Source organism: Nycticebus coucang, chromosome 9 (genome assembly GCF_027406575.1).
Source record: "Nycticebus coucang isolate mNycCou1 chromosome 9, mNycCou1.pri, whole genome shotgun sequence".
In the NCBI taxonomy this organism is placed as follows: domain Eukaryota; kingdom Metazoa; phylum Chordata; class Mammalia; order Primates; family Lorisidae; genus Nycticebus; species Nycticebus coucang.
Window position 1 is genome coordinate 50,539,681 of NC_069788.1, and position 22,346 is coordinate 50,562,026.

Sequence of the window (22,346 nt, forward strand, 5' to 3'; positions counted from 1 at the left end):
AGAACAACACCCCAGATACATCACTAATCCCTTCATGGAATGGTACTCGATACACGTCTTAACGTTACTCTCTGTTGTTGCCAGACGGTCACTCATCAGTGGTAAAAGTTAAATCTTGGTGAATAAGCATTTGTTATATTTCCTTAACCTCCATTACTGCCACATGGCCTCTTTGTACATGAGCCCTTTGAAGAAGAATTTGCATGTCTGGGAATTGAGGCTAACTCAAACCCATAAAACCTTTTTGTCACCAGATTTTTTTTTTTTTCTGAGACAGAGACTCAAGCTGTCGCACTGGGTAGAGTGCTATGGCGTCACAGCTCACAGCAACCTCAAACTCTTGGGCTCAAGCGATTCTCCTGCCTCATCCTCCCAAGTAACTGGGACTATAGGCATCTGCCACAACACCCAGCCATTTTTTTTGTTGTTGTTGTTGCAGGTGTCACTGTTGTTTTAGCTGGCCAGGGCCAGGCTTGGACCCACCAGCCTCTGCGCATGTGGGAAGGTAAGCGTTACTGGGAACATGATGCAGAAGGTGTGTTGGTGTGTTCCCTCAGCCAGTCGGCCACATGCACCGAGGTTGGTGAGTTCAATCCGGCCCTGGCCCTGGTTTTAGAGCCAGTTCTAAGATGAGCTGCAGGCGTCACCTGTCCACCAGATTTTTGAGACTATCCTCTTTAGCTGGTATCCCTTCACAAGCATAATTATTAATATTAATTATATGATGTCACCTCCCAGTTATACAGAGTGTCCATAATTGTCTATTTTAAATTGCACCCGAATTTTATGGACACCCTGCATTTCCCCAGTGCAATTATTTCTTCTAAAGTCCAGACTTATCTGTCTAGCTGCAACCCTCAGCTCCCTCCCATACATTCCAAGTGGATGCCTCCTCTGCCTGTCTTCCTGTGACAGGCATCCACCTCAAACATGCCCCTGCCAGAGTTGTCCCACTCTCCAATGACTGCAGCTCCATGTTTCTGCTCACACAGCTCACAGCTGTTGTGGGTGTCCTCCTGGACTCCTCTTCCTCACACCCCAGATACATCAGGAGATGCTGTAAAGTCCATCCTCAAAATGTACACAGAAGCCATCACTTCCTTCAGTTTTTAGGAAGGAAACTCAACCACCCTCTGCTGCCTGGAATCCTGCCCTCCTTTCCTGGTGTTTCCCTATACCTCACTCGTCCCCCTGCCCCAGGTTCTGTTCTCAGTGGAGCAGCCAGAGAAACTTTTTTAAAGGAAAAGTCATACCATGCCCCTCTTCTGCTCAAAACTGTCCTCTAACTCCCCATGTCACTCAGAGCAAAGATCTCACTTTTCCCACACTCTTCAGGCCTACCTGCTTTGATTCCACCTCTTACCTCATCTTCCTTTCTTTCTGTGCAACTGCTCTTCCCAGAACACAGACACCTTCCTGCCCCAGTGCATTTGCTCTGGAAGTTCCTCTTCCTTAAATGAATTTGCCAGGCATCCTCATAGGTAATTCATCACGTCTTTCAAATCTTTCCTGACCACCCAGCACAACAGTCACCTTCCTTGATCCAACACACCTTCTGCATCATGTTCCCAGTAACACTTACCTTTTAACATAAAATGCTTTCCTTATTTTCCCTGCTCGTAGAATATAGTCTGTTTCTTCTCATTAGAACATATGCTTCACAAAGCTTACCATTTTTCTCTGTTTTTTACTTCAAGGATGTTTCCCAGATGCAAAAACAGTCTATCCTCTATCTGGCAGACAAACCTCTCACACTGCATCAATGCTGGCTGTGCTTTTCTCCCCAGCACTATTGTGTGCCCTCCTTCACTCTTCCACACTGACCCTCCTGCATGCTGCAGCACAGAGTGATATTTCTCTCTTGGGAAAGAACAATCCTTGACCATGGGTTCAATTTTCGAAACAAGTATAAATCTAACTTATAGCCTGATTTATCAATCCTTGAGTTTGGAATGGAGCCAGCTCTAAGATTACTTAACTAAGGTTAGGGTTTGGGGAAGAACAGAAGAGGAAATTTATCTCAGACAGAAGTGATGAGACCCTTCCTCTCTTCTAATTCCAGAATCAGGTTCCTTTAAAAAGGTCAGGTGCAACAACATGAATGGAAGTGAGGGACATTACATTCAGTGCAATAAATCAAGCACAGAAAGACAAATATTGCATGTTCTGTCAAGTGAGAGCCTAAAATTTGATCTAATAGACGTGGTGAATAAAATGGTAGTTACCTGAGGCGTGGAAGGGTATTGAGGGGTGTGTGTGAAGAGGGATTATTTAATGTGTACAAAAACACAGGTGCAAGTAATAATAGGGAGTGTTTGGTAACACAGTTGGGCTACTATGTAACAAAAACAGGCTGGATGAGGTGGCTCAGCTCATGCCTGTGAGAAGATTGCTTGAGGCCAGCAGATCAAGATCAGCCTGGGCAATAGTGAGGCTCCATCTCTACAAACAATTTTTTTTTAAAGTTATTTGGAAATGGTGAGAGCTACTCTAGTCCCAGCTACTCAGGAAGCTGAGGCAAGAGGAGGGCTTCAGCCCAGAGGTTTGAGTTTACAGATGACACCACTGCTCTCTAGCCCAGGAAACAAAGAGAGACCCTGTCTCAAAGAAAATATTTTAGAAACAGTGATTTATTGTATATTTCAACATAACTAGAAGAGATTTAGTATGTTCCAACACAATGAAATGATGCTTGAGGTGATGAATATCTTAACTACTCAGATTTGATTATTACACATTCTAAGCTTATATCAAAACATCACAAGTACCTCATCAATAGAGACAACTATTCTGTATTCACAAAAATTAAAAATACATTTAAAATAAAATAATAAAAAGGTTGGGGAAAATATGGAAAACACCATCTAGGAAAGCCCTAGAAGGAGGGCAAGAGCTGGACAGGTGTGAAATTTCATCTCTTGATACTACAGAGACTCCTGTGTGCAGGGGCCACCCTGGGCCATGTGTCAGCCCCTGTGATCACAGGTCCTGCTGAGACAGGGTTCTACTGAAGGGGCAAGGACAATAGAGCATCAAGGACTACTCAACCAAGCAGTGACAACATAAAGCCTATGACTGACTAAACATCAACTGGGTACAGGCCCAGTCCACACTCATCTCTTCACAGCTTTCTCCTGTCCCTACAAGCAGCAGACCCAGCACAGAAAACACTGGGTTCTGGAAGGTTCTCAGGTCTTCCATTTATTTCCTTTCTTTAATTTCAGTAATCTTTTCATTTAATTAACTCACCAAACTCTCAGGGCAAGAATTTGACAAAACAAATTGATATTAAACTTTTTATTTTCAGTAGGGAAGTAGCCTGTACATCATGAACTTAACAAAAAGAGGAGACATCCCATCCCCACACTCTAGAACAGGAAAGATGATCACGAAGGGACACAAGTCAGTGTGGTGGAGGGGGCCACAGTAGACATGAGTATGGGCTGGCCTTTCCACCTTCTCACATTACTTGAACATGGATGAACATTCAGATGCCTTTGCAGATAAGAGAAATCAGATGCTCTTGAAGTCACAAAGAGGAGGCATGACCAAATTCTGCATCACTCAGTTCCACACAGGTAGCTGTCTCATGCTATAAAAAACATAATCAGGAAAAAACTCAGATCAGTCATAGTAAGTGGTGACACCCTAAAACGTACACAATACACTCAAAATGTCCCAATCCCAGAATCCCACAGCCCAACTGTGTCCCCTCTGCCTAGCCCCTCCCATATCAGGCTCCCCTCACCTTCTATAAGCCAAGCAAGAATCATCAGAGCCTGTGTACTGTTGCTGCCTGGGGAAGAATAAACGAGGACGTGGTCAGAGGCCACAGGAGATGTGGCTAAATAAGGAATTATGGGGCAGGTGAGCTCCTCCATGGGCTCTTCTCTACACTAGCCCTAAGGTCTCAGGAATCATCACCCCCATACTTACAGACAGCCTGAGCATAGCTCCCTCCTTTTTACCTGTGGGAAGAAAATGTCCTATGAGAAGTTAGAGAAAAGTATGGCCATGAGGTCCTAGAAGAACCTCCTCATGTTGCAAACCAGAGGTTTCCAGAACTGTGACTAAAGACCTAGAGCAGGATCAAGAAACACAAAGGAAGGAAAGAATGAATCAACTGCCCTCCTGGAGGTCTTTCCTGAGCAAGGTCCTTCCTTTCTGACCTTGATGGGTTCAAGTCCCCATCACCACAATCATCTAAGTGAAACCTCTGTCCTTCACTGTCACTGGTGTTTTACACAAGACTAAATGTTGGCACTCAGGGCCCCAGGCTAGGTAAGGTGTATGTGGATGGAATTTCACAGTAACAGGGAAAGGCACACTTCTACCTGGGATTGAAACCCCAGTGGGACAAGAAAACCAAAACCCTTCCCAATACTCCTTCCCTACCTAAGTTCTTCTTCCCGCACATCACAGCAGCAACCACAGCTCCAAGGAGAACCAGACCAGCAACAATGCCCACAATGGGGATAAAGGGCTGGAAAGATGGCTCTGGAAAAGGACATTAAGATGCGAGGCCTGACCCCAGGCCTCAGGCAACCTTCTTGAAGAGTTTCAAAAGGGCCCCTGCTTTTCCTGAGAAAAGACATGACACCCTTCTACTCTCTCCTTACCCCATCTCAGGGTGAGGGGCTCCTGCAACCCCTGGTGCTGCACATGGCATGCATATCTCTGCTCTTCTCCAAAAGGCACCACAACAGCTGCCCACTTCTGGAAGGTTCTATTGTCCCCTGTAGGCCTGGTCTCCATAATCTCTGTGTCCTGGGTCTGGTCCTCTCCATCCCTTTGCCAGGTCAGTGTGATCTCCGCAGGGTAGAAGCCCAGGGCCCAGCACCTCAGGGTGGCCTCATGATCAGAGACAGGGTGGTGGGTCATGTGTGTCTTTGGGGGGATCTGCAGGGAAAAGTCAGAAAATTCAGGCACTTTGCATCCTCTCATAGAACACTCCAGCAACGCTCATGTGACATCCTCAGAATGGATAGGACAAATGGGTTGGGGAGAAGAGCATAATACTCAGTCAACAGCTGGACCCAGGAGTTGGGATAATCCTCCATTCCTTGGAAAGTTCTAGACTCTCATGAAGAGAACAGGGACTTCTGGTCCTGACCTGAATGGATGCCAGTAACTCAGAAGGGCTGTAATCAGGCCTCCAAATACCCTTAGTGAGGCAGAAAACAAGGCCTGGGAGAAAAAGTCATGGTGCCCAAGGCTGCTGCAGAGTCAGAGGGAACTGTTGACCAGTATTTCAGGGACTGTGTTCTTCTCTGTTCCCCAGGAGACTTTATCACTTAACTGTCCCAGGGAAGGGTGGCCCTGACTCCCTCTGTGGAAACAAGGGTGAGTCTTCCTGCTCTGAACCACAGGTAGGATAATATTCTTAGAGATCTACAGGAGATGTGAAAGGCGCCCGCGCCCCCTCCTACCAGTGCACTCCAGGATGTCCTTCCCGTTCTCCAGGTATCTGCCGAGCCACTCCGCGTTCTCACCCTCCTGGTAGGCCCTGAAATGCTCCGCCACAGCCTCCGCCTCCCACTTGCGCTGGGTGATCTGAGCTGCCGTGTCCGACGCGGTCCAAGAGCGCGATGTAGTCAGAGCCATCGTAAGCGTGCAGATAGTGAGCTCCGAGGAAGCGCCCATCGGGCCCCGCGTCGCAGCCAGATACCGACTGTATGGTGTGAGACCACGGCCCCGCCCGGACCAACCCGCGAGGATTTTGTCCTAAACTGAAAATGAAACCGGATGAAAATCCCTGTGAGCCCTTCCTGGGTGGAAGGTCTCAGGGGGTCCGGCAGCCTCCGGGTGACTCTCGGACCTGGAAACTCAGGCGACGGGCATTCTCTGTGGGTCATCTCAGGGATCGTGACTTGTGACCCGAACCCGGGTTACTCACCCTCCTCGCTCTGGTTGTAGTAGCCGAGCGCGGTCCACAGGTTCTCTAGATAAATCTGCTCGTCTCCCTTGACGTTCCGTGTCTCCCGCTCCCAATACTCAGGCCCCTCGCCCTCCACCCACAGCGCCAGCGACTCCATCCTCCGATTCTTCGAGTCGCTGTCGAACCGCACGAACGGCATGTCATCCACGTAGCCGACTTCGATAAAGCTGAGCTCCCTGCGGCCGGGCCGGGACACGGCGGTGGCAAAATATCGCAGGGAGTGGGAGCCTGGGGGCGGGGACGAGCTGAGACCTGGCCTGACCCTCCTCCAGGCGCGGCTCCCCAGGTCCTGCGCCCCCAGCCAGGTGATCCCCTCGCTCCTCCCCTTAGATGCCGTTTTCCTCTCGATCCTGCCACTCACCAGCCCAGGTCTCGGTAAGGGTGAGGACCAGGGCAGCCAAGAGCAGCAAGAGGAGGGTTCGGGGCGCCGGGACCCGCATCCTCTGGGTAGGAGTTTCAGGGTCCGGGTGTGTCCCTAGTGTCTTAGTAACCGGAAACCGTGGAGACGCTGATTGGCTTCTCTAGAAACCAACATGCAATGAGAATGAGAACTAGAGATCACGTCAGAAGTGTATAGGACCAAGGACCTGACACAGGTTGCGAGAAGTAGTGACACTCCAGGGAAACAGGAATCCGCTGTGCTAGTTTCTCCAACCCGGAACGCCGTGGGGATTGAGACCCTGAGAACTATGCCCGCAGCCATGGGACTTTGCCCTGTCTCCTCTTCTGCTCTGAGCACTGTTTGTCACACTGTCCCTGAGTCCTGTCCCAGGAACTGTGGCTGGGCCCAGCCCCTTTCCTTACACTTCCCTCCACAGAATCCTCTCCCTGAACTGGACTCCCTATCTTCAACTCTTTACTTCTCCCCTTGGACTCTTCTAGAAGAAAACTCACCCCGGGGAACTTGATGCCAGAGTGAACTTTCCCTGGGACTAGAGGTGTTGAGACAGGGGTTTTCTCTGTAAACCTGGAGAAATTGTGTCTGAATGCACCGGACAGAGACTCTATTTATAGAGACCAAATTCCTTCTTGCTTATTAACAACAGTGGATCGCACAATCTTGGTAACCCCTGAAAGCTCTGGAATCTTAATAGATGTGATATGGGGCCTTGATTTAGAAATGTGACTAAACGTATTACAATTACAGGAAGAAACTCCTCTAAGTTTTACTTTCCTAGTCTGTCAGTGCAACTCAAAAGCAAATAAATAACACCTACTCAGTCCATTTGTATTGAACTGAGAGACCCAGATAGGGCAATACCAGCAAGGCCTCCCACAAAGGGACAAGGGTGTAGCCCCCTCCAATGTTTCTCACTGGCTTTTATTGAAGTCTCAGGCATGAGATTATATGCAGCACAGCAGAAAGCTTCAAAGAGAATCAAGGTTAAAAAACAAGTAGTTTATCTTTAGCTGCATGATTGAACTCCTAACATATCTTGTACACTGCACTTGTGTCTTGCCTTAATTTTATCACTGCTAATATATGACTTAGGGCTGGGATTCTATGCTGTGTCTACTGAGAATTGCTTTCGGTACTCCTGGTCAGCAGTGATTCTTGGCTCTTGTCCAGATCACTCTGTTCTTAGTGCCTAGCACTTTTAACCCTATGCTCTATCTTACACCAGTCTATGTATAATCTCTGACTGTGGATCGATGTATTTTTAAAATTACCTTCATTCCGAGGCGGAGCATGATGGCGGACAGGATGGACGTGTAGCCCACCTCTCCTAAGCCACCAGGTGAGAGGAAAGGCGGTCTGGACCTTCCCTGTGTGTGGATTATTGGAGTGGACAGACAGCTGGAGACGCCCAGCAAACTGGCAGTTTGCTATATATGAGGGGTAATTTAAAAATCACAGACTCTGTTGTAGAGATTCATCCCTGCTCCGCCATGCGGCCAGCAGGCCCCTCCCCCACGGAGGTCAGCAGCTTGTAAATGCTGACAAAATCCAATTGACAAGTAATTAATCCTGAACTGAGGGAGGCATCCGAAAGGAGAGCCACTCAAAACCACAGGGAGCTGGGCAAACTATTGGACAATTGAAGGGAAGGGATCCTGCCCAGGAAACAAACAAACATTTTGAACTACCCAAAAGGGTGGGCACCTTTCCCCCAGGTGTTGGAGGGGGCTGGCGGTTCAGGCTGCGCAGCGAACTGGCAGACGCCCATCCAAAACTCTGAACCATAAAACTCAGAATAAATCCCCCTAGCGCTCCAACCGCAGGAACGGCTTGAAGCCTAGGACCCGGCTTTGGCTTCTGGGACCACGGAGCAACTGAAGCCGCGGACCGGCTTTGACTGCTAAAGCCCCGGGAACCAGCTACAGGAGATGCCGCGCGAACTCAGCACCACTCCCCTTATGGCCGATTGCAGTCGCCAGTTTGTGGGGGAACCTGGGAGCAGAGTGCAGGGACTTAGGAAGCGTGGACACCTGCACTGAGTGGGAGGGTTGGTCGCAAGTGCTGTCGGAGGAGAACAGCCGAGGTTGCACAATTCTTAGGCGACAAACTTTTACAGAAACTCCAAAACGGCGATCGACCATGGAAGGTGGTTACCATGGTAACGGTATAAACTATAAACCAGGTATGTCTCAAAACCACTCACAGCGCCACCTGGTGTCCAGAAAGTATATTGCAGTATGAATATATTCCTACGAAAGTTGATCCCTACAGCAGACATATAGACATTTATAGGGATATTTCTACCACAAGAATATTTTTGCAGTTAGTGCCTTTTTGTTTTATTTTGTTGGTTTTTGTGGGGGGTTTTTTGTTTTTTTTTTGCTGTTGTTTTCTTTTTGTTTGATTTTTCCTCACCATTTTCTTAGAGATTTCAATAATTTTTTATTATTACATTTTATATAGATATATTTTTTATTTCTATGTCTTCTAATTTCTTCTTCTCACTTAACATTCCTTCTAACACCACTTTTTTCTCTTTTTTTTCCTTTCTTTCAATTATTTTATGATTATCACTATTTTTATTGCAGTTGTTCTTATATTGCTATTGTTGTGGCTATTGCTTGTATGTTTATGTGTTTCCGTCTATCTCTGTATCTATAGGCCCATGTGCCTGGTAACCTTTGTAACTGTTTATTTGTTCATTTGATCTCAATGAGCTTGGTGTTATGACCTGTAACCCTGAGCTCCTAACACCCACCTCCACTCTTACTCCGTGATCTGGAGACCTGCCCCCTCAGGAGTCCAGATTCTTGGCTGAACTCTCAAGAGGTATAGACAGGACCTGGACTGCAGCTGACCAGTGCTGACTCTGTAGCAAAGGAGCGAGAAGACAATGGTCAGCTGAGAGGGAATTACACTGGAGCAGTGGTGCCCCGAGGTGCAGAGCAACAGCCATCTTCAGCAATAACAAGGCCCACCCCCAGATATCCCATAGCCTCTCCTCCTGTCTTCCTGGGCAACCAGATGAGTCCGAGCATCTTCTCAGATGGCAACCACCATGGAACAGACCTGGGACTGAAACACAGGCCCCGTGAGTAAAGGGTTTTCTTGAGACGGTACCAACCTGGGTGGAACATGGGGACTAGAAAACACACCCGCAGAGCCAGGAAACTCCTAGGGTGGGGCTGATCCAGAGAACCGCTCTACTGATCCTAAGATGCACCTGGCCGTTAGGGGATCACCAGCCTATAGACAAAGGAGGCCGAGAGGCTACAGCCAACAACTGATCATGCTGCGAATACAAACCCGCAGGACTAAAGACAGGGCCTGAGACACAGGTTCTGGGAACTCAAATCAGCCTCTCCTCTGCAGAGGAATCTGGCAAGGTCAGAAACAAACTCCCACAGGGTTGTTCCCTTCACCCAGTAACATAAACTAAGGGTGGGGCTGGAACTGAGTGAACACCTCCAGCCTCCATCAAGTGCCCAAGGTTGACAGGCCACACCACTCCCTACTGGATAAAGACAGAGAATAGTGGCCTAGTCGAGCAGACACAGACTACCCTGTGACTTAGGCAGGTGCAAACCCCTGGAGTATCTGCTTACTGCAGACAACTGACTGGGTCACAGCCCTGTGGGGCTAGCAGAGACTGGGTGTGACAGAGCTGCAAGGTGGGGAAGGAGGCATCATTCTTCCCAGACTGATCTATTTACTGGTGGCTCTTCCTGACTCCACGCAGCACTGGAGCAAGCCATTTTAGAGCAGTCACCAGACCCCTGTGACCCAGTTCCCAGGGACCTCTTGAACTCTCCCACCCGAGGCAGCTGCTGACTGAGACAATTGACTGGGACCTTTTGAACTGAGTCACTCACCTGGGGACTATCCAGGTGGTGCCCTGGGTGTGCGGTTGTAGGAAGGTTTGATTTTCCTTTTCCATTTGTTGCCTGTGGAGGGTGGGGTGACTTAATTGCTGGTATTTCTCCACAGCTGAGACTTCAACCCAGAGTAACTGTTTCACTAGGGTCACATAGAAACCAGCTGAAAACAAGTCAGAACCACTTAGCCCCTCTACAACAAACAGGGCCCCAGTTTCTCAGGCCACAGCACTGTACGGGTCCTCGACAAAACACCAGAGGAAAATCAAAGGGAGTAAAACAATCATGGGGTGGAATCAGCGGAAAAACTCTGGTAACATGAATAACCAGAATAGATCAACCCCCCCAAGGAAAGATACGGCAGATGTAATTGAAGATCCCATTCACAAACAACTGGCTGAGATGTCAGAAATCGAATTCAGAATTTGGATGGCAAACAAGATTAACAAAATGGAATTAGGAATTCGTGGAGAAATTCAAAAGCTGTCTCAAGAATTTAACGAATTTAAAGACAAAACCACCAAAGACTTAGACACACTGAAACAAGAATTTGCAGTCCTCAAAGATATGAAAAATACAGTGGAATCCCTTAGCAACAGAATGGACCAAGCGGAAGAAAGGATCTCCGACATCAAAGATAAAGCCTTTGAACGCTCCCAAACTCTCAAAGAGGAAGAGAAATGGAGAGCAAAAATGGATCACTCACTCAGAGAGCTCTGGGATAACTCGAAGAAGGCAAATATCCGTCTCATAGGAATTCCTGAAACAGATGAAGTGGCCTCACTGGGCGCAGAGGCCCTTCTGCATGAAATTATGAAAGAGAATTTTCCAGACATACCTAGAGAACCTGAAATTCAGATAGCAGATAGCTTCAGAACCCCAGCACGACTCAACCCCAATAAGACATCCCCAGGCATATCATAATTAACTTCACTAAAGTTGATATGAAGGAGAAAATTCTCAAAGCTGCCAGGAGAAAGAAATCTATTACCTTCAAAGGGAAGAACATTAGAATGACTGCAGATCTCTCTGCTGAAACTTTTCAAGCCAGAAGAGGGTGGTAATCAACGTTTAATCTCCTCAAGCAAAATAACTTTCAACCCCGGATCTTGTACCCAGCTAAACTGAGTTAATTTACGACGGAGAAATTAAATACTTTAATGACATACATATGCTAAAGAAATTCGCCATAACTAAACCAGCTCTTCAGGATATTCTCAGACCTATCCTCCATAATAACCAACCCAATCCTCTACTACAAAAGTAAACTCACTCAGAAACTTCTGATCAAACTCTAACTTCCACAATGGCAAAAGGATTAAAAATACCCACTTGACTTTCGAAAAACTCAATACCCCAAATTTCACCAAACTTATCAATGCTCTCCATTAATGTCAATGGCTTAAACTGCCCTCTAAAGAGACATAGGTTAGCTGACTGGATACAAAAACTCAGGCCAGACATTTGTTGCATACAAGAGTCACATCTTAACTTAAAAGACAAATACAGACTCAGGGTGAAAGGATGGTCATCCATATTTCAGGCAAATGGTAACCAGAAAAAAGCAGGAGTTGCAATTTTATTTGCGGACACAATAGGCTTTAAACCAACAAAAGTAAGGAAGGACAAAAATGGTCACTTCATATTTGTTAAGGGTAAGACTCAATGTGATGAGATTTCAATTATTAATATCTATGCACCCAACCATAATGCACCTCAATTTATAAGAGAAACTCTAACAGACATGAGCAACTTGATTTCCTCCAACTCTATAATAGTTGGAGATTTTAACACTCCTTTGGCAGTGCTGGATCGATCCTCCAACAAAAAGCTGAGTAAAGAAATTCTAGATTTAAATCTAACCATCCAGCATTTAGATTTAGCTGACATCTACAGAACATTTCATCCCAACAAAACTGAATACACATACTTCTCATCAGCCCACAGAACTTACTCCAGAATCGATCACATCTTAGATCACAAGTCTAACCTCAGCAAATTTAAAGGCATAGAAATTATTCCATGCATCTTCTCGGACCATCATGGAATAAAACTTGAGATGAGTAACAACAGGAATCTGCATACACATACAAAAACATGGAAATTAAATAACCTTATGCTGAATGATAGCTGGGTCAGAGATGAGATCAAGAAGGAAATTGCCAAATTTCTGGAACAAAACGACAATGAAGACACGAACTATCAGAACCTCTGGGACACAGCAAAGGCAGTTCTAAGAGGGAAATTTATAGCACTGCAAGCCTTCCTCAGGAGAATGGAAAAAGAGGAAGTAAGCAACTTAATGGGACATCTCAAGAGACTGGAAATGGAAGAACAATCCAACCCCAAATCCAGTAAAAGAAAAGAAATAACCAAAATCAGAGCAGAACTAAATGAAATTGAAAACAAAAGAATAATACAACAGATCAATAAATCAAAAAGCTGGTTTTTTGAAAAGGTCAACAAAATAGATAAACCTTTGGCCAACCTAATCAGGAAAAAAAGAGTAAAATCTCTAATCTCATCAATCAGAAATAACAAAGACGAAATAACAACAGACTCCTCAGAAATCCAAAAAATCCTTAATGAATATTACAAGAAACTATACTCTCAGAAATACGAAAATCTGAAGGAAATCGACCGTTACTTGGAAACATGTCACCTTCCAAGACTTAATCAAAAACAAGTGGAAATGTTGAACAGGCCCATATCAAGTTCAGAAATATCATCAACCATACAAAATCTCCCCAAAAAGAAAAGCCCGGGACCAGATGGTTTCACATCAGAATTCTACCAAACCTTTAAAGAGGAATTAGTACCTATACTACTCAACATGTTCCAAAAGGTAGAAAAAGAAGGAAGACTACCCAACACATTCTATGAAGCAAACATCACCCTGATCCCCAAACCAGGAAAAGACCCAACAAGAAAAGAAAATTATAGACCAATATCACTAATGAATATAGATGCAAAAATATTCAACAAGATTCTAACAAACAGAATCCAGCAACATATCAAACAAATCATACATCATGACCAAGTCGGTTTTATCCCAGGGTCTCAAGGCTGGTTCAATATACGTAAATCTATAAATGTAATACAGCACATAAACAAATTAAGAAACAAAGACCATATGATTCTCTCAATTGATGCAGAAAAAGCTTTTGATAACATCCAGCATCCATTCATGATTAGAACACTTAAGAAAATTGGTATAGAAGGGACATTTCTTAAACTGATAGAGGCCATCTACAGCAAACCCACAGCCAATATCATATTGAATGGAGCTAAATTGGAATAATTTCCACTTAGATCTGGAACCAGACACGGCTGCCCATTGTCTCCATTGCTCTTTAACACTGTAATGGAAGTTTTAGCCACCGCAATTAGGGAAGAAAAGGTGATCAAGGGTATCCACATAGGGTCAGAAGAAATCAAACTTTCTCTCTTCGCAGATGATATGATTGTATATCTGGAAAATACTAGGGACTCTACTATAAAACTCTTAGAAGTGATTAAGGAATACAGCAGTGTCTCAGGTTACAAAATCAACATTCATAAATCGGTAGCCTTTATATATACCAACAATAGTCAAGTTGAAAAAACAATTAAGGACTCTATCCCATTCACAGTAGTGCCAAAGAAGATGAAGTACTTGGGAGTTTATCTAACAAAGGATGTGAAAGATCTATATAAAGAGAACTATGAAACTCTAAGAAAAGAGATAGCTGAGAATGTTAACAAATGGAAAAATATACCATGCTCATGGTTGGGAAGAATCAACATTGTTAAAATGTCCATACTACCCAAAGCAATATATAATTTCAACGCAATCCCCATTAAACCTCCACTGTCATACTTTAAAGATCTTGAAAAAATAATTCTTCGTTTTATATGGAATCAGAAAAAACCTCGAATAGCGAAGACATTACTCAAAAATAAAAACAAAGCAGGAGGAGTCACGCTACCAGACCTCAGACTATACTACAAATCAATAGTGATCAAAACAGCATGGTACTGGCAGAAAAACAGAGAAGTAGATGTCTGGAACAGAATAGAGAACCAAGAGATGAATCCAGCTAATTACCGTTATTTAATCTTTGACAAGCCAGTTAAAAACATTCAGTGGGGAAAAGATTCCCTATTTAACAAATGGTGCTGGGTGAACTGGCTGGCAACCTGCAGAAGACTGAAACTGGACCCACACCTCTCACCATTAACCAAGATAGACTCTCACTGGATTAAAGATTTAAACCTAAGACATGAAACTATAAAAATACTAGAAGAGAGTGTAGGGAAAACCCTTGAAGAAATTGGGTTGGGCGAGTTTTTTATGAGAAGGACCCCCTGGGCAATTGAAGCTGCTTCAAAAATACACTATTGGGACCTGATCAAATTAAAAAGCTTCTGCACAGCCAAGAACACAGTAAGTAAAGCAAGCAAACAGCCATCAGAATGGGAGAAGATATTTGCAGGTTATGTCTCCGACAAAGGTTTAATAACCAGAATCCACAGAGAACTCAAACGCATTAGCAAGAAAAGAACAAGGGATCCCATTGCAGGCTGGGCAAGGGACTTGAAGAGAAACTTCTCTGAAGAAGACAGGTGCATGGCCTTCAGACATATGAAAAAATGCTCATCATCTTTAATCATCAGAGAAATGCAAATCAAAACTACTTTGAGATATCATCTAACTCCAGTGAGACTAGCCTATATCACAAAATCCCAAGACCAGAGATGTTGGCGTGGATGTGGAGAAAAGGGAACACTTTTGCACTGCTGGTGGGAATGCAAATTAATACATTCCTTTTGGAAAGAGATATGGAGAACACTTAGAGATCTAAAAATAGATCTGCCATACAATCCTGTAATCCCCCTACTGGGCATATACCCAGAAGACCATAAATCACACCATAACAAAGATACTTGTATCAGAATATTTATTGCAGCCCTATTCATAATTGCTAAGTCATGGAAAAAGCCAAGTGCCCATCGATCCACGAATGGATCAATAAATTGTGGTATATGTACACCATGGAATATTATGCAGCCTTAAAGAAAGATGGAGACTTTACCTCTTTCATGTTTACATGGATGGAGCTGGAACATATTCTTCTTAGTAAAGTATCTCAAGAATGGAAGAAAAAGTACCCAATGTACTCACCCTTATTATGAAACTAATGTAGGACCTTCACATGAAAGCTATATCCCAGTTATAACCTAAGAATAGGGAGAAAGGGAAAAGGGAGGGGAGGGGGGGGAGGGAGGGGGAAGGAGGGGGATTAATGGGATTACACCTGCGGTGCATCTTACAAGGGTATATGTGAATCCTAGTAAATGTGGAATGTAAATTTCTTAGCAAAATAACTAAGAAAATGCTACAAAAGCTATGTTAACTAATGTGATGAAAATGTGTCAAACGATCTATGAACCATGTGTATGGTGCCCCACAATCATACTAATGTACACAGCTATGGTTTAATAAAAATAAATAAAAAAAAAAGAAATATTATACTTAAACCTGACACCAGAACAAATGGACTTAACAGACCTCTACAGAACATTTCATCCTAATAAAACTGAATTTACATTCTTCTCATCAGCCCACAGATCACCCTTCAAATTTTATTAGACCTTAGGGCACAAGTCTAACCTCAGCAAATTTAAAAGAATAGACATTATTCTGTGTATCTTCTCAGACCACCATGGAATAAAAGTTGAACTCAACAGCAACAGGAATCTTCATACTCAAACAATGTCATGGAAACTAAATAATCCTAGGCTGAATGACAGCTGCGTCAAAGACCAGATTAAGAAGGAAATCACTAAATTTTTGAAACAAAATGACAATGAAGATACAAATTATCAAAACCTGTGGGATTCAGCAAAGGTAGTCCTAAGAGAGAAATTTATGGCATTGGAAGCCTTCATCAAGAAAACAGAAAGAGAGAAAGCCAACAATTTAGTGGACCATCTCAAGTAACTGGAAAAGAAAGAACATCCCAACTGCAAACCCAGCAAAAGAAAAGAAAAAATCAAAGTTAGAGCAGCATTAAATGAAATTGAAAACAAAGAATCATTCAGAAGGTCAATGAAACAAAAAGTTGTTTTTTTGAAAAGATTAATAAATTGATAAACCTTTGGCCAACCTAACCAGAAACAGAAAAATAAAATCTCTACTATCATGTATCAGAAATGATAAAGGAGAAATACCAACAGACACCTCAGAAATTTTAAAAATCCTCAATGATTACTATAAAAACTCTATTCCCAGAAATATGAAAATATGAAGGAAATGGACCAATGCCTGGAAGCATGCCACCTTCCTACACTCAACCAGAAAGAATTAGAAATCTTGAATAGACCTAAATCAATCACTGAAATAGCATCAACAATACAAAATCTCCCAAAAAAAGAAAAGTCTGGAACCAGATGGCTTCAAATCTGAATTCTATCAAACCTTTCAAGAGGAACTAGTACCTATATTATACAATTTTTTCCAAAGCATAGAAAAAGAAGGAGTCATTCCCAACACATTCTATGAAGCAAATATCACCCTGATACCCAAACCAGGAAAGGATCCAACAAAGGAAGAAAATTATAGACCAATATCATTAATGAATATTGATGCAAAAAAATTCAATAAGATCTTAGCAATCAGAATTCAACAACACATCAAAAAAATTATACACCATGATCAAGTTGGTTTTATTCCAGGGTCACCAGGGTTGGTTCAACATATGCAAATCTATAAGTGTAATATACTACATAAATAAAATATAAAACAAAGACCATATGATTCTCTCAATTGATGCAGAAAAAGCTTCTGATAATATCCAGCATCCTTTTATGATCAGAACACTTAAGAAAATAGGCATAGAAGGGACATTTCTTAAACTGATAGAGGCCATCGATAGCAAATCCACAGCCAATATTAAATTGAATGGTGTAAAATTGAAAACATTTCCACTCAGATCAGGAATGAGGCAAGGATGCCCAATGTCTCCACTGCTATTCAACATAGTAATGGAAGTTTTAGCCATCACAATCAGGGAAGAGAAGATGGTCAAAAGTATCCAAAGAGGGTCAGAGGAGATCAAACTCTCACTCTTTGCAAATGATATGACCTTATACCTGAAAAATCCCGAGGACTCAACTACAAAACTCTACGTGGGCAAGAGACTTGAACAGAAACTTCTCTAAAGAAGACAGGCACATGGCCTACAAACACATGAAATAATGCTCATCACCCTTAATCATCAGAGAAATGCAAATCAAAACCACTTTGAGATATCATATAACTCCAATAAAATTAGCCCACATCGCAAAATCCCAAAACTATAGATGTTCAGTGGATGTAGAGAGAAGGGAACATTCTACACTTCTGGTGGGAATGCATGTTAATACGACATCTGGAAATAAGTTTGTAGAATACTCAAGGAACTAAAAGTAGACCTACCATTTGATCTTGCAATTCATATACTAGGTATATGATGATCAAAAATCATTTTACAACACAGACATTTGCACCAGAATGTTTATTACAGCCTAATTCATAATTGCCAAGACATGGAAACAGCCCAAGTGCCCATCGACCCATGAATGGATTAACAAATTGTGGTATATGTACACCATGAAATACTATGCACTATAAAAAAGGATGGAGACTTCACATCTGTTATGTTTACCTGGATGGAACTGCAACATATTTGTCTTAGTAAAGTATCTCAAGAATGGAGGGAAAAGTACCCAATGTACTCATTACTACTATGAAATCAACATATAATCACCTACACATTCATATGAGTGATAAAACGTAACTATAGTCCATAAAGTAGAAAGGAAGAGAAGAGAGAGGGGAAGGTGGGAAGAGGGATGGTATTTGGGGGCACCTAATCTAATGTTCATGATGCAATGGTACATTTCAAAACTATTAAGAAAAGAGTATAATTGTGATGGATGTTTTACTTAGTTCAATGTAAGCATTTCACATTGTACATTAAATCAGTACACTGAACCCCATAAATGCATCAATGTACGCTGTTACGATTTAATAAAAATTAAATAAAAATATTTTAAAAGGATATTAGCAAACAGAATATAATAACACATTAAAAAGGTTATACACTATGATCAAGTGGGTTTTATCCCAGAGACACAAGGTTGGTTCAACATACACAAATCTATAAATATAATACACCACATAAAAAGAATCAAAAACAAAGACCATGATTCTTTTAATTGATGCAGAAAAGGCTTCTGACAACATCCAGCATCTTTTCATGACAAAAACACTCAAGAAAATAGGCGTAGATAGTACATCCCTTAAGCTGATAGAGGCTATCTACAGCAAATCCACACCCAATATCATATTGAATGGAGTAAAACAGAAAGCATTCCCACTCAAATCTGGAACCAGGCAAGGATGCTCACTGTTTCTACTGATATTTAACATAGTGTTTGAAGTCCTAGCCATCGCAATCAGGAAGAGAAGGAGATTGAAAGAATTCAAATGTGGGTAGTGGAGGTCAAACTCTCCCTCTTTGCAGATGACATGATCTTACACCTGGAAAACCCCAGGAACTCAACTACAAAGCTCTTAGAAGTGATCAAGAAATATAACAGCATCTCAGGACATAAAATCAATACCCATAAATTAGTAGCGTTCATATAAGCCAACAATTGTCAAGCCGAGAATAAAATCAAAGACCCTATTCCTTTTACAATAGCACCAAAAAAGATGTAATACCTGGGAATATATCTAGCAAAAGACATGAAAGATCTCTATAAGAAGAGGTATGAAACTTTGAGAAAGAAAAAAGCAAAAGATGTCAATGAATGGAAGAACATACCATGCTTAAGGCTGGGAAGAATCAACACTATTATAATGCCCATACTACCCAAAGAAATCTATAGATGTAATGCAATCCCCCATCAAAGCACCAATGTCATACTTTAAAGATCTTGAGAAAAATAGTACTTCAATTCATATGGAATCAGAAAAAATCCCGAATAGCAAGTACAGTTCTTAAAAATAAAAACAAATCTGGAGGCATCACATTGCCAGCATTCGGGTTATATTGCTATATATAAAAGGCTATAGTGATCAAAACAGCATGGTACTGGCACAAAAATAGAGACCTTGGGAATAGGATACAGAATCTAGAGATAAACTCAGACACATATCATCATTTAATCTTTGATAAGCCTAACAAAAACATGCAATGTGGAAAAGAATCCTTATCTAACAAATGGTGCTGGGAGAACTGGTTATCTACATGTAGGAGACTGAAACTTGACCCAGATCTTTCACCATTTACAAAAATTGATTCTTGTTGGATAAAAGATTTAAATTTGAGACATGAAACAATAAAATTCTAGAATAGAGTGTGGGGAAAACACTTGAAGATATTGGCCCCGGGGAAAAAAAAATTATGAGGAAGACCACCCCCTCACCCCAGCAACACCAAAAATAAATACTGGTACTTGATCAAGCTAAAAACTTCTGCATAGCTAAGGTCACAAACAAAGCAAACAGTCTTCAGAATGAGAGAATATTTTTGCATGTTATGAATCTGACAAAGGTTTGATAAACAGAATCTACAGAGAACTCAAATTAAGCAATAAGAAAAGTGCAAACAACACTCTCTATAAGTGGGCAAGAGATTTGAACAGAAATTTCTCTGAGGATGAGAGGAATGGCCAACAAACACATGAAAAAATGCCCACCATCTTTAATCAGCAGAGAAATGAAAGTCAAAACCACTCTAAGATATCACCTAACCCCAGCAAGATTAGCCCACATCACAAAGTTCCAAAACACCAGATGCTGCCATGGATGTGGAGAGAAGGGAACACTTCTATCCTGCTGGTGGAGTGCAAACTAATTCTTCTTAGTAAAGTATCACAAGAATGGAAAGATAAATATCCAACGTACTCCATACTAATATGAAATCAATATATAAACAATTACATGTTGCTAAGAACAATAAAACACTATTATAGTCCAGTTGAGGGTACAGGGAAGTGGAAGGGGGGTGGGGGAGGACGAATGGCAGAAGGAGGGAGAGCAGGAGGCGGGATCTCACCTTTGAGCACATTGTGAGAGTATATAACATGCCTCCTGGATGAGGGGCTCTTCTACAAATGGAAATTTCCCCCGGAAGTGAGAACGATGTAACTTAAATATTGTATCCTGATATTAATTTGAATAAAGTTTAAAAAAAAAAAAAGTGATGGAGTCAGAAGATGGACATGACTATTTCATCTGTTCTGCTTACTACTTATTCACTCTGGGCTTGTCACAAAACTTCTATGATACCTGGGTTCTACCCATATAAAAATGAATAACAATGTATACTCAAAATTTTTAAAAATCGGTGTTAGATACAAAACCATTTGGTGACATTTTTGTTGTGAAGTGCAACACAAAACCACAATCGTTTTCCCCATTTTAGCATGATTTGTAATAAAAGTAATAGTAATAATGATTTTAATCCCTATGTAAAGTTGAGAATAATAGCTGACTGTTGAAACAGATAACTTACATTTAGGGAGAATTTTTTGGAGTTTTTTTGCTTTGCTTTGTATGTTTCTGAGCAATTATCAATATGCATTTATTGTTTATGAAATACTCATGATCCCCAGGTATTTCATCATTGACCTTAGGAGAATACTAATTAGTTATTATTCATAGCACAGCTGTGTCTCCTTGTTGGATTCTTTTATGCACCAAGAAGTATTCTCATTAATTAGGCCTTTGATTTGGGAGAGTTGAAGGCAGGTGCACCCTCTTTCCTCAATCATGAAGGTTCAATGAAGGTGACAATCAGGCAGAAGGGGTAGTAGCAGTTTGAGGATATTGCTGCTCTTTTTAGATATAAGGAAGAATACTCATCTTGTCCTTTATAAAATAAAAATACTTTTTTTCTTCGGAATTTTTCTTGGCTGAATCATCTGCACTAAAACTTTTGCTCAGCTAAATTAGGGTAAGTGGGGATAAAACAGATAGTCTTAGGGAATATTATCAAGGGTTTCTCAATATCAAAATGATTTGTGTACAACCTTCTGACTCTTATACTAATTTTTCTTTCTTCAGTGAAATATAGGGCATCTATTAAACTATGTTAATAGCTCTTAAATTGTAGATCATTAAAAATAAAAATGATTATTCCTCTTAAATCAAAAGTTTGTGATTAAATATCTATGTTATAATCTATTTTGGCAAGTATTTATTAAGAGCCTGTTAGGTACTTTAAGGAACATTCATCCAATAAAATAAAAGTGTGTCAGAGTGAAAGAGGGAGTGAGTTTGTTGGAAAAGTAAAAATCATGAAATCCGTTTTGAATTATAATGTGTGAAATGAGTCGTAAATCTACCTGTTGGTATGAGAATTTAAAAGCAAACAGTCTGTTTGCAATATGTGTTGGTGTTGAGCATCCTAGTAAAATTGCATACCTGCAAGCATAAGAGGAAAGTAAACTAGGAAAGGCAGATGGCAAAGTTATATGTCCAGAGCTAGTAACTGAAGCTACAGAATGAAGGAGATAACTGAAACAAAGAGAAATACTGTGATAAACATTTGAGTGTAGGAGTCTTTTTGACATAACAACTTCTTTTCATTTGGGCAGATGCCCAGCAGTGGGATTGCTGGATTAAATGGTAGGTCTACTTTTGGTTCCCTGAGGAATTCCCCTACTGTTTTCCATAGAAGTTGTGCTAACCTATATTGCCACCACCTCCATACCAATATCTATTGTTTTTTGAATTAATAATGACAATTCTGACAGAGGTAAAATGATATCTCCTTGCAGTTTAAATTTGCATTCCCCTGGTGATTAGTGATATAGTCATGTTGAACATTTTGTCATATGTTTGTTGGCCCAAACTGCAACCAAAAAATAGCTGGGCACTATGCCGGGCGCCAGTAGTGCCAGCTGCTCGGGAGGCTGAGGCAAGAGAATCGCGTAAGCCCAAGAGCTAGAGGTTGCTGTGAGTCCTGTGACGTTATGGCACTCTACCAAGGGTGGTAAAGTGAGACTCTGTCTGTACAAAAAAAAAAAAAAATGAGGAAGAATCTTCCTGAAATTTGATAACCTTCTTGTATCCAGATGCTTAAATTTCTGGGAATAT

General features: G+C 41.9%; 1 protein-coding gene and 1 pseudogene across 1 annotated transcript; both read right to left on the reverse strand.

Moving 5' to 3' along the window:
- Window positions 1-3,282: 3,282 nt before the first annotated feature.
- On the reverse strand, window positions 3,283-4,953 carry LOC128594898 (putative HLA class I histocompatibility antigen, alpha chain H). Its single transcript, XM_053603803.1, has 4 exons — window positions 4,620-4,953; window positions 4,396-4,497; window positions 3,749-3,796; window positions 3,283-3,592 (listed from the first exon to the last, which is right to left on the reverse strand). Exons 1-4 carry the CDS (start codon window positions 4,942-4,944, stop codon window positions 3,588-3,590), a joined length of 480 nt encoding a protein of 159 aa, XP_053459778.1. The 5' UTR covers window positions 4,945-4,953; the 3' UTR covers window positions 3,283-3,587.
- Window positions 4,954-5,376: 423 nt separating this feature from the next.
- LOC128594897 (class I histocompatibility antigen, B alpha chain-like) lies at window positions 5,377-6,378 on the reverse strand (annotated as a pseudogene).
- Window positions 6,379-22,346: the final 15,968 nt, after the last annotated feature.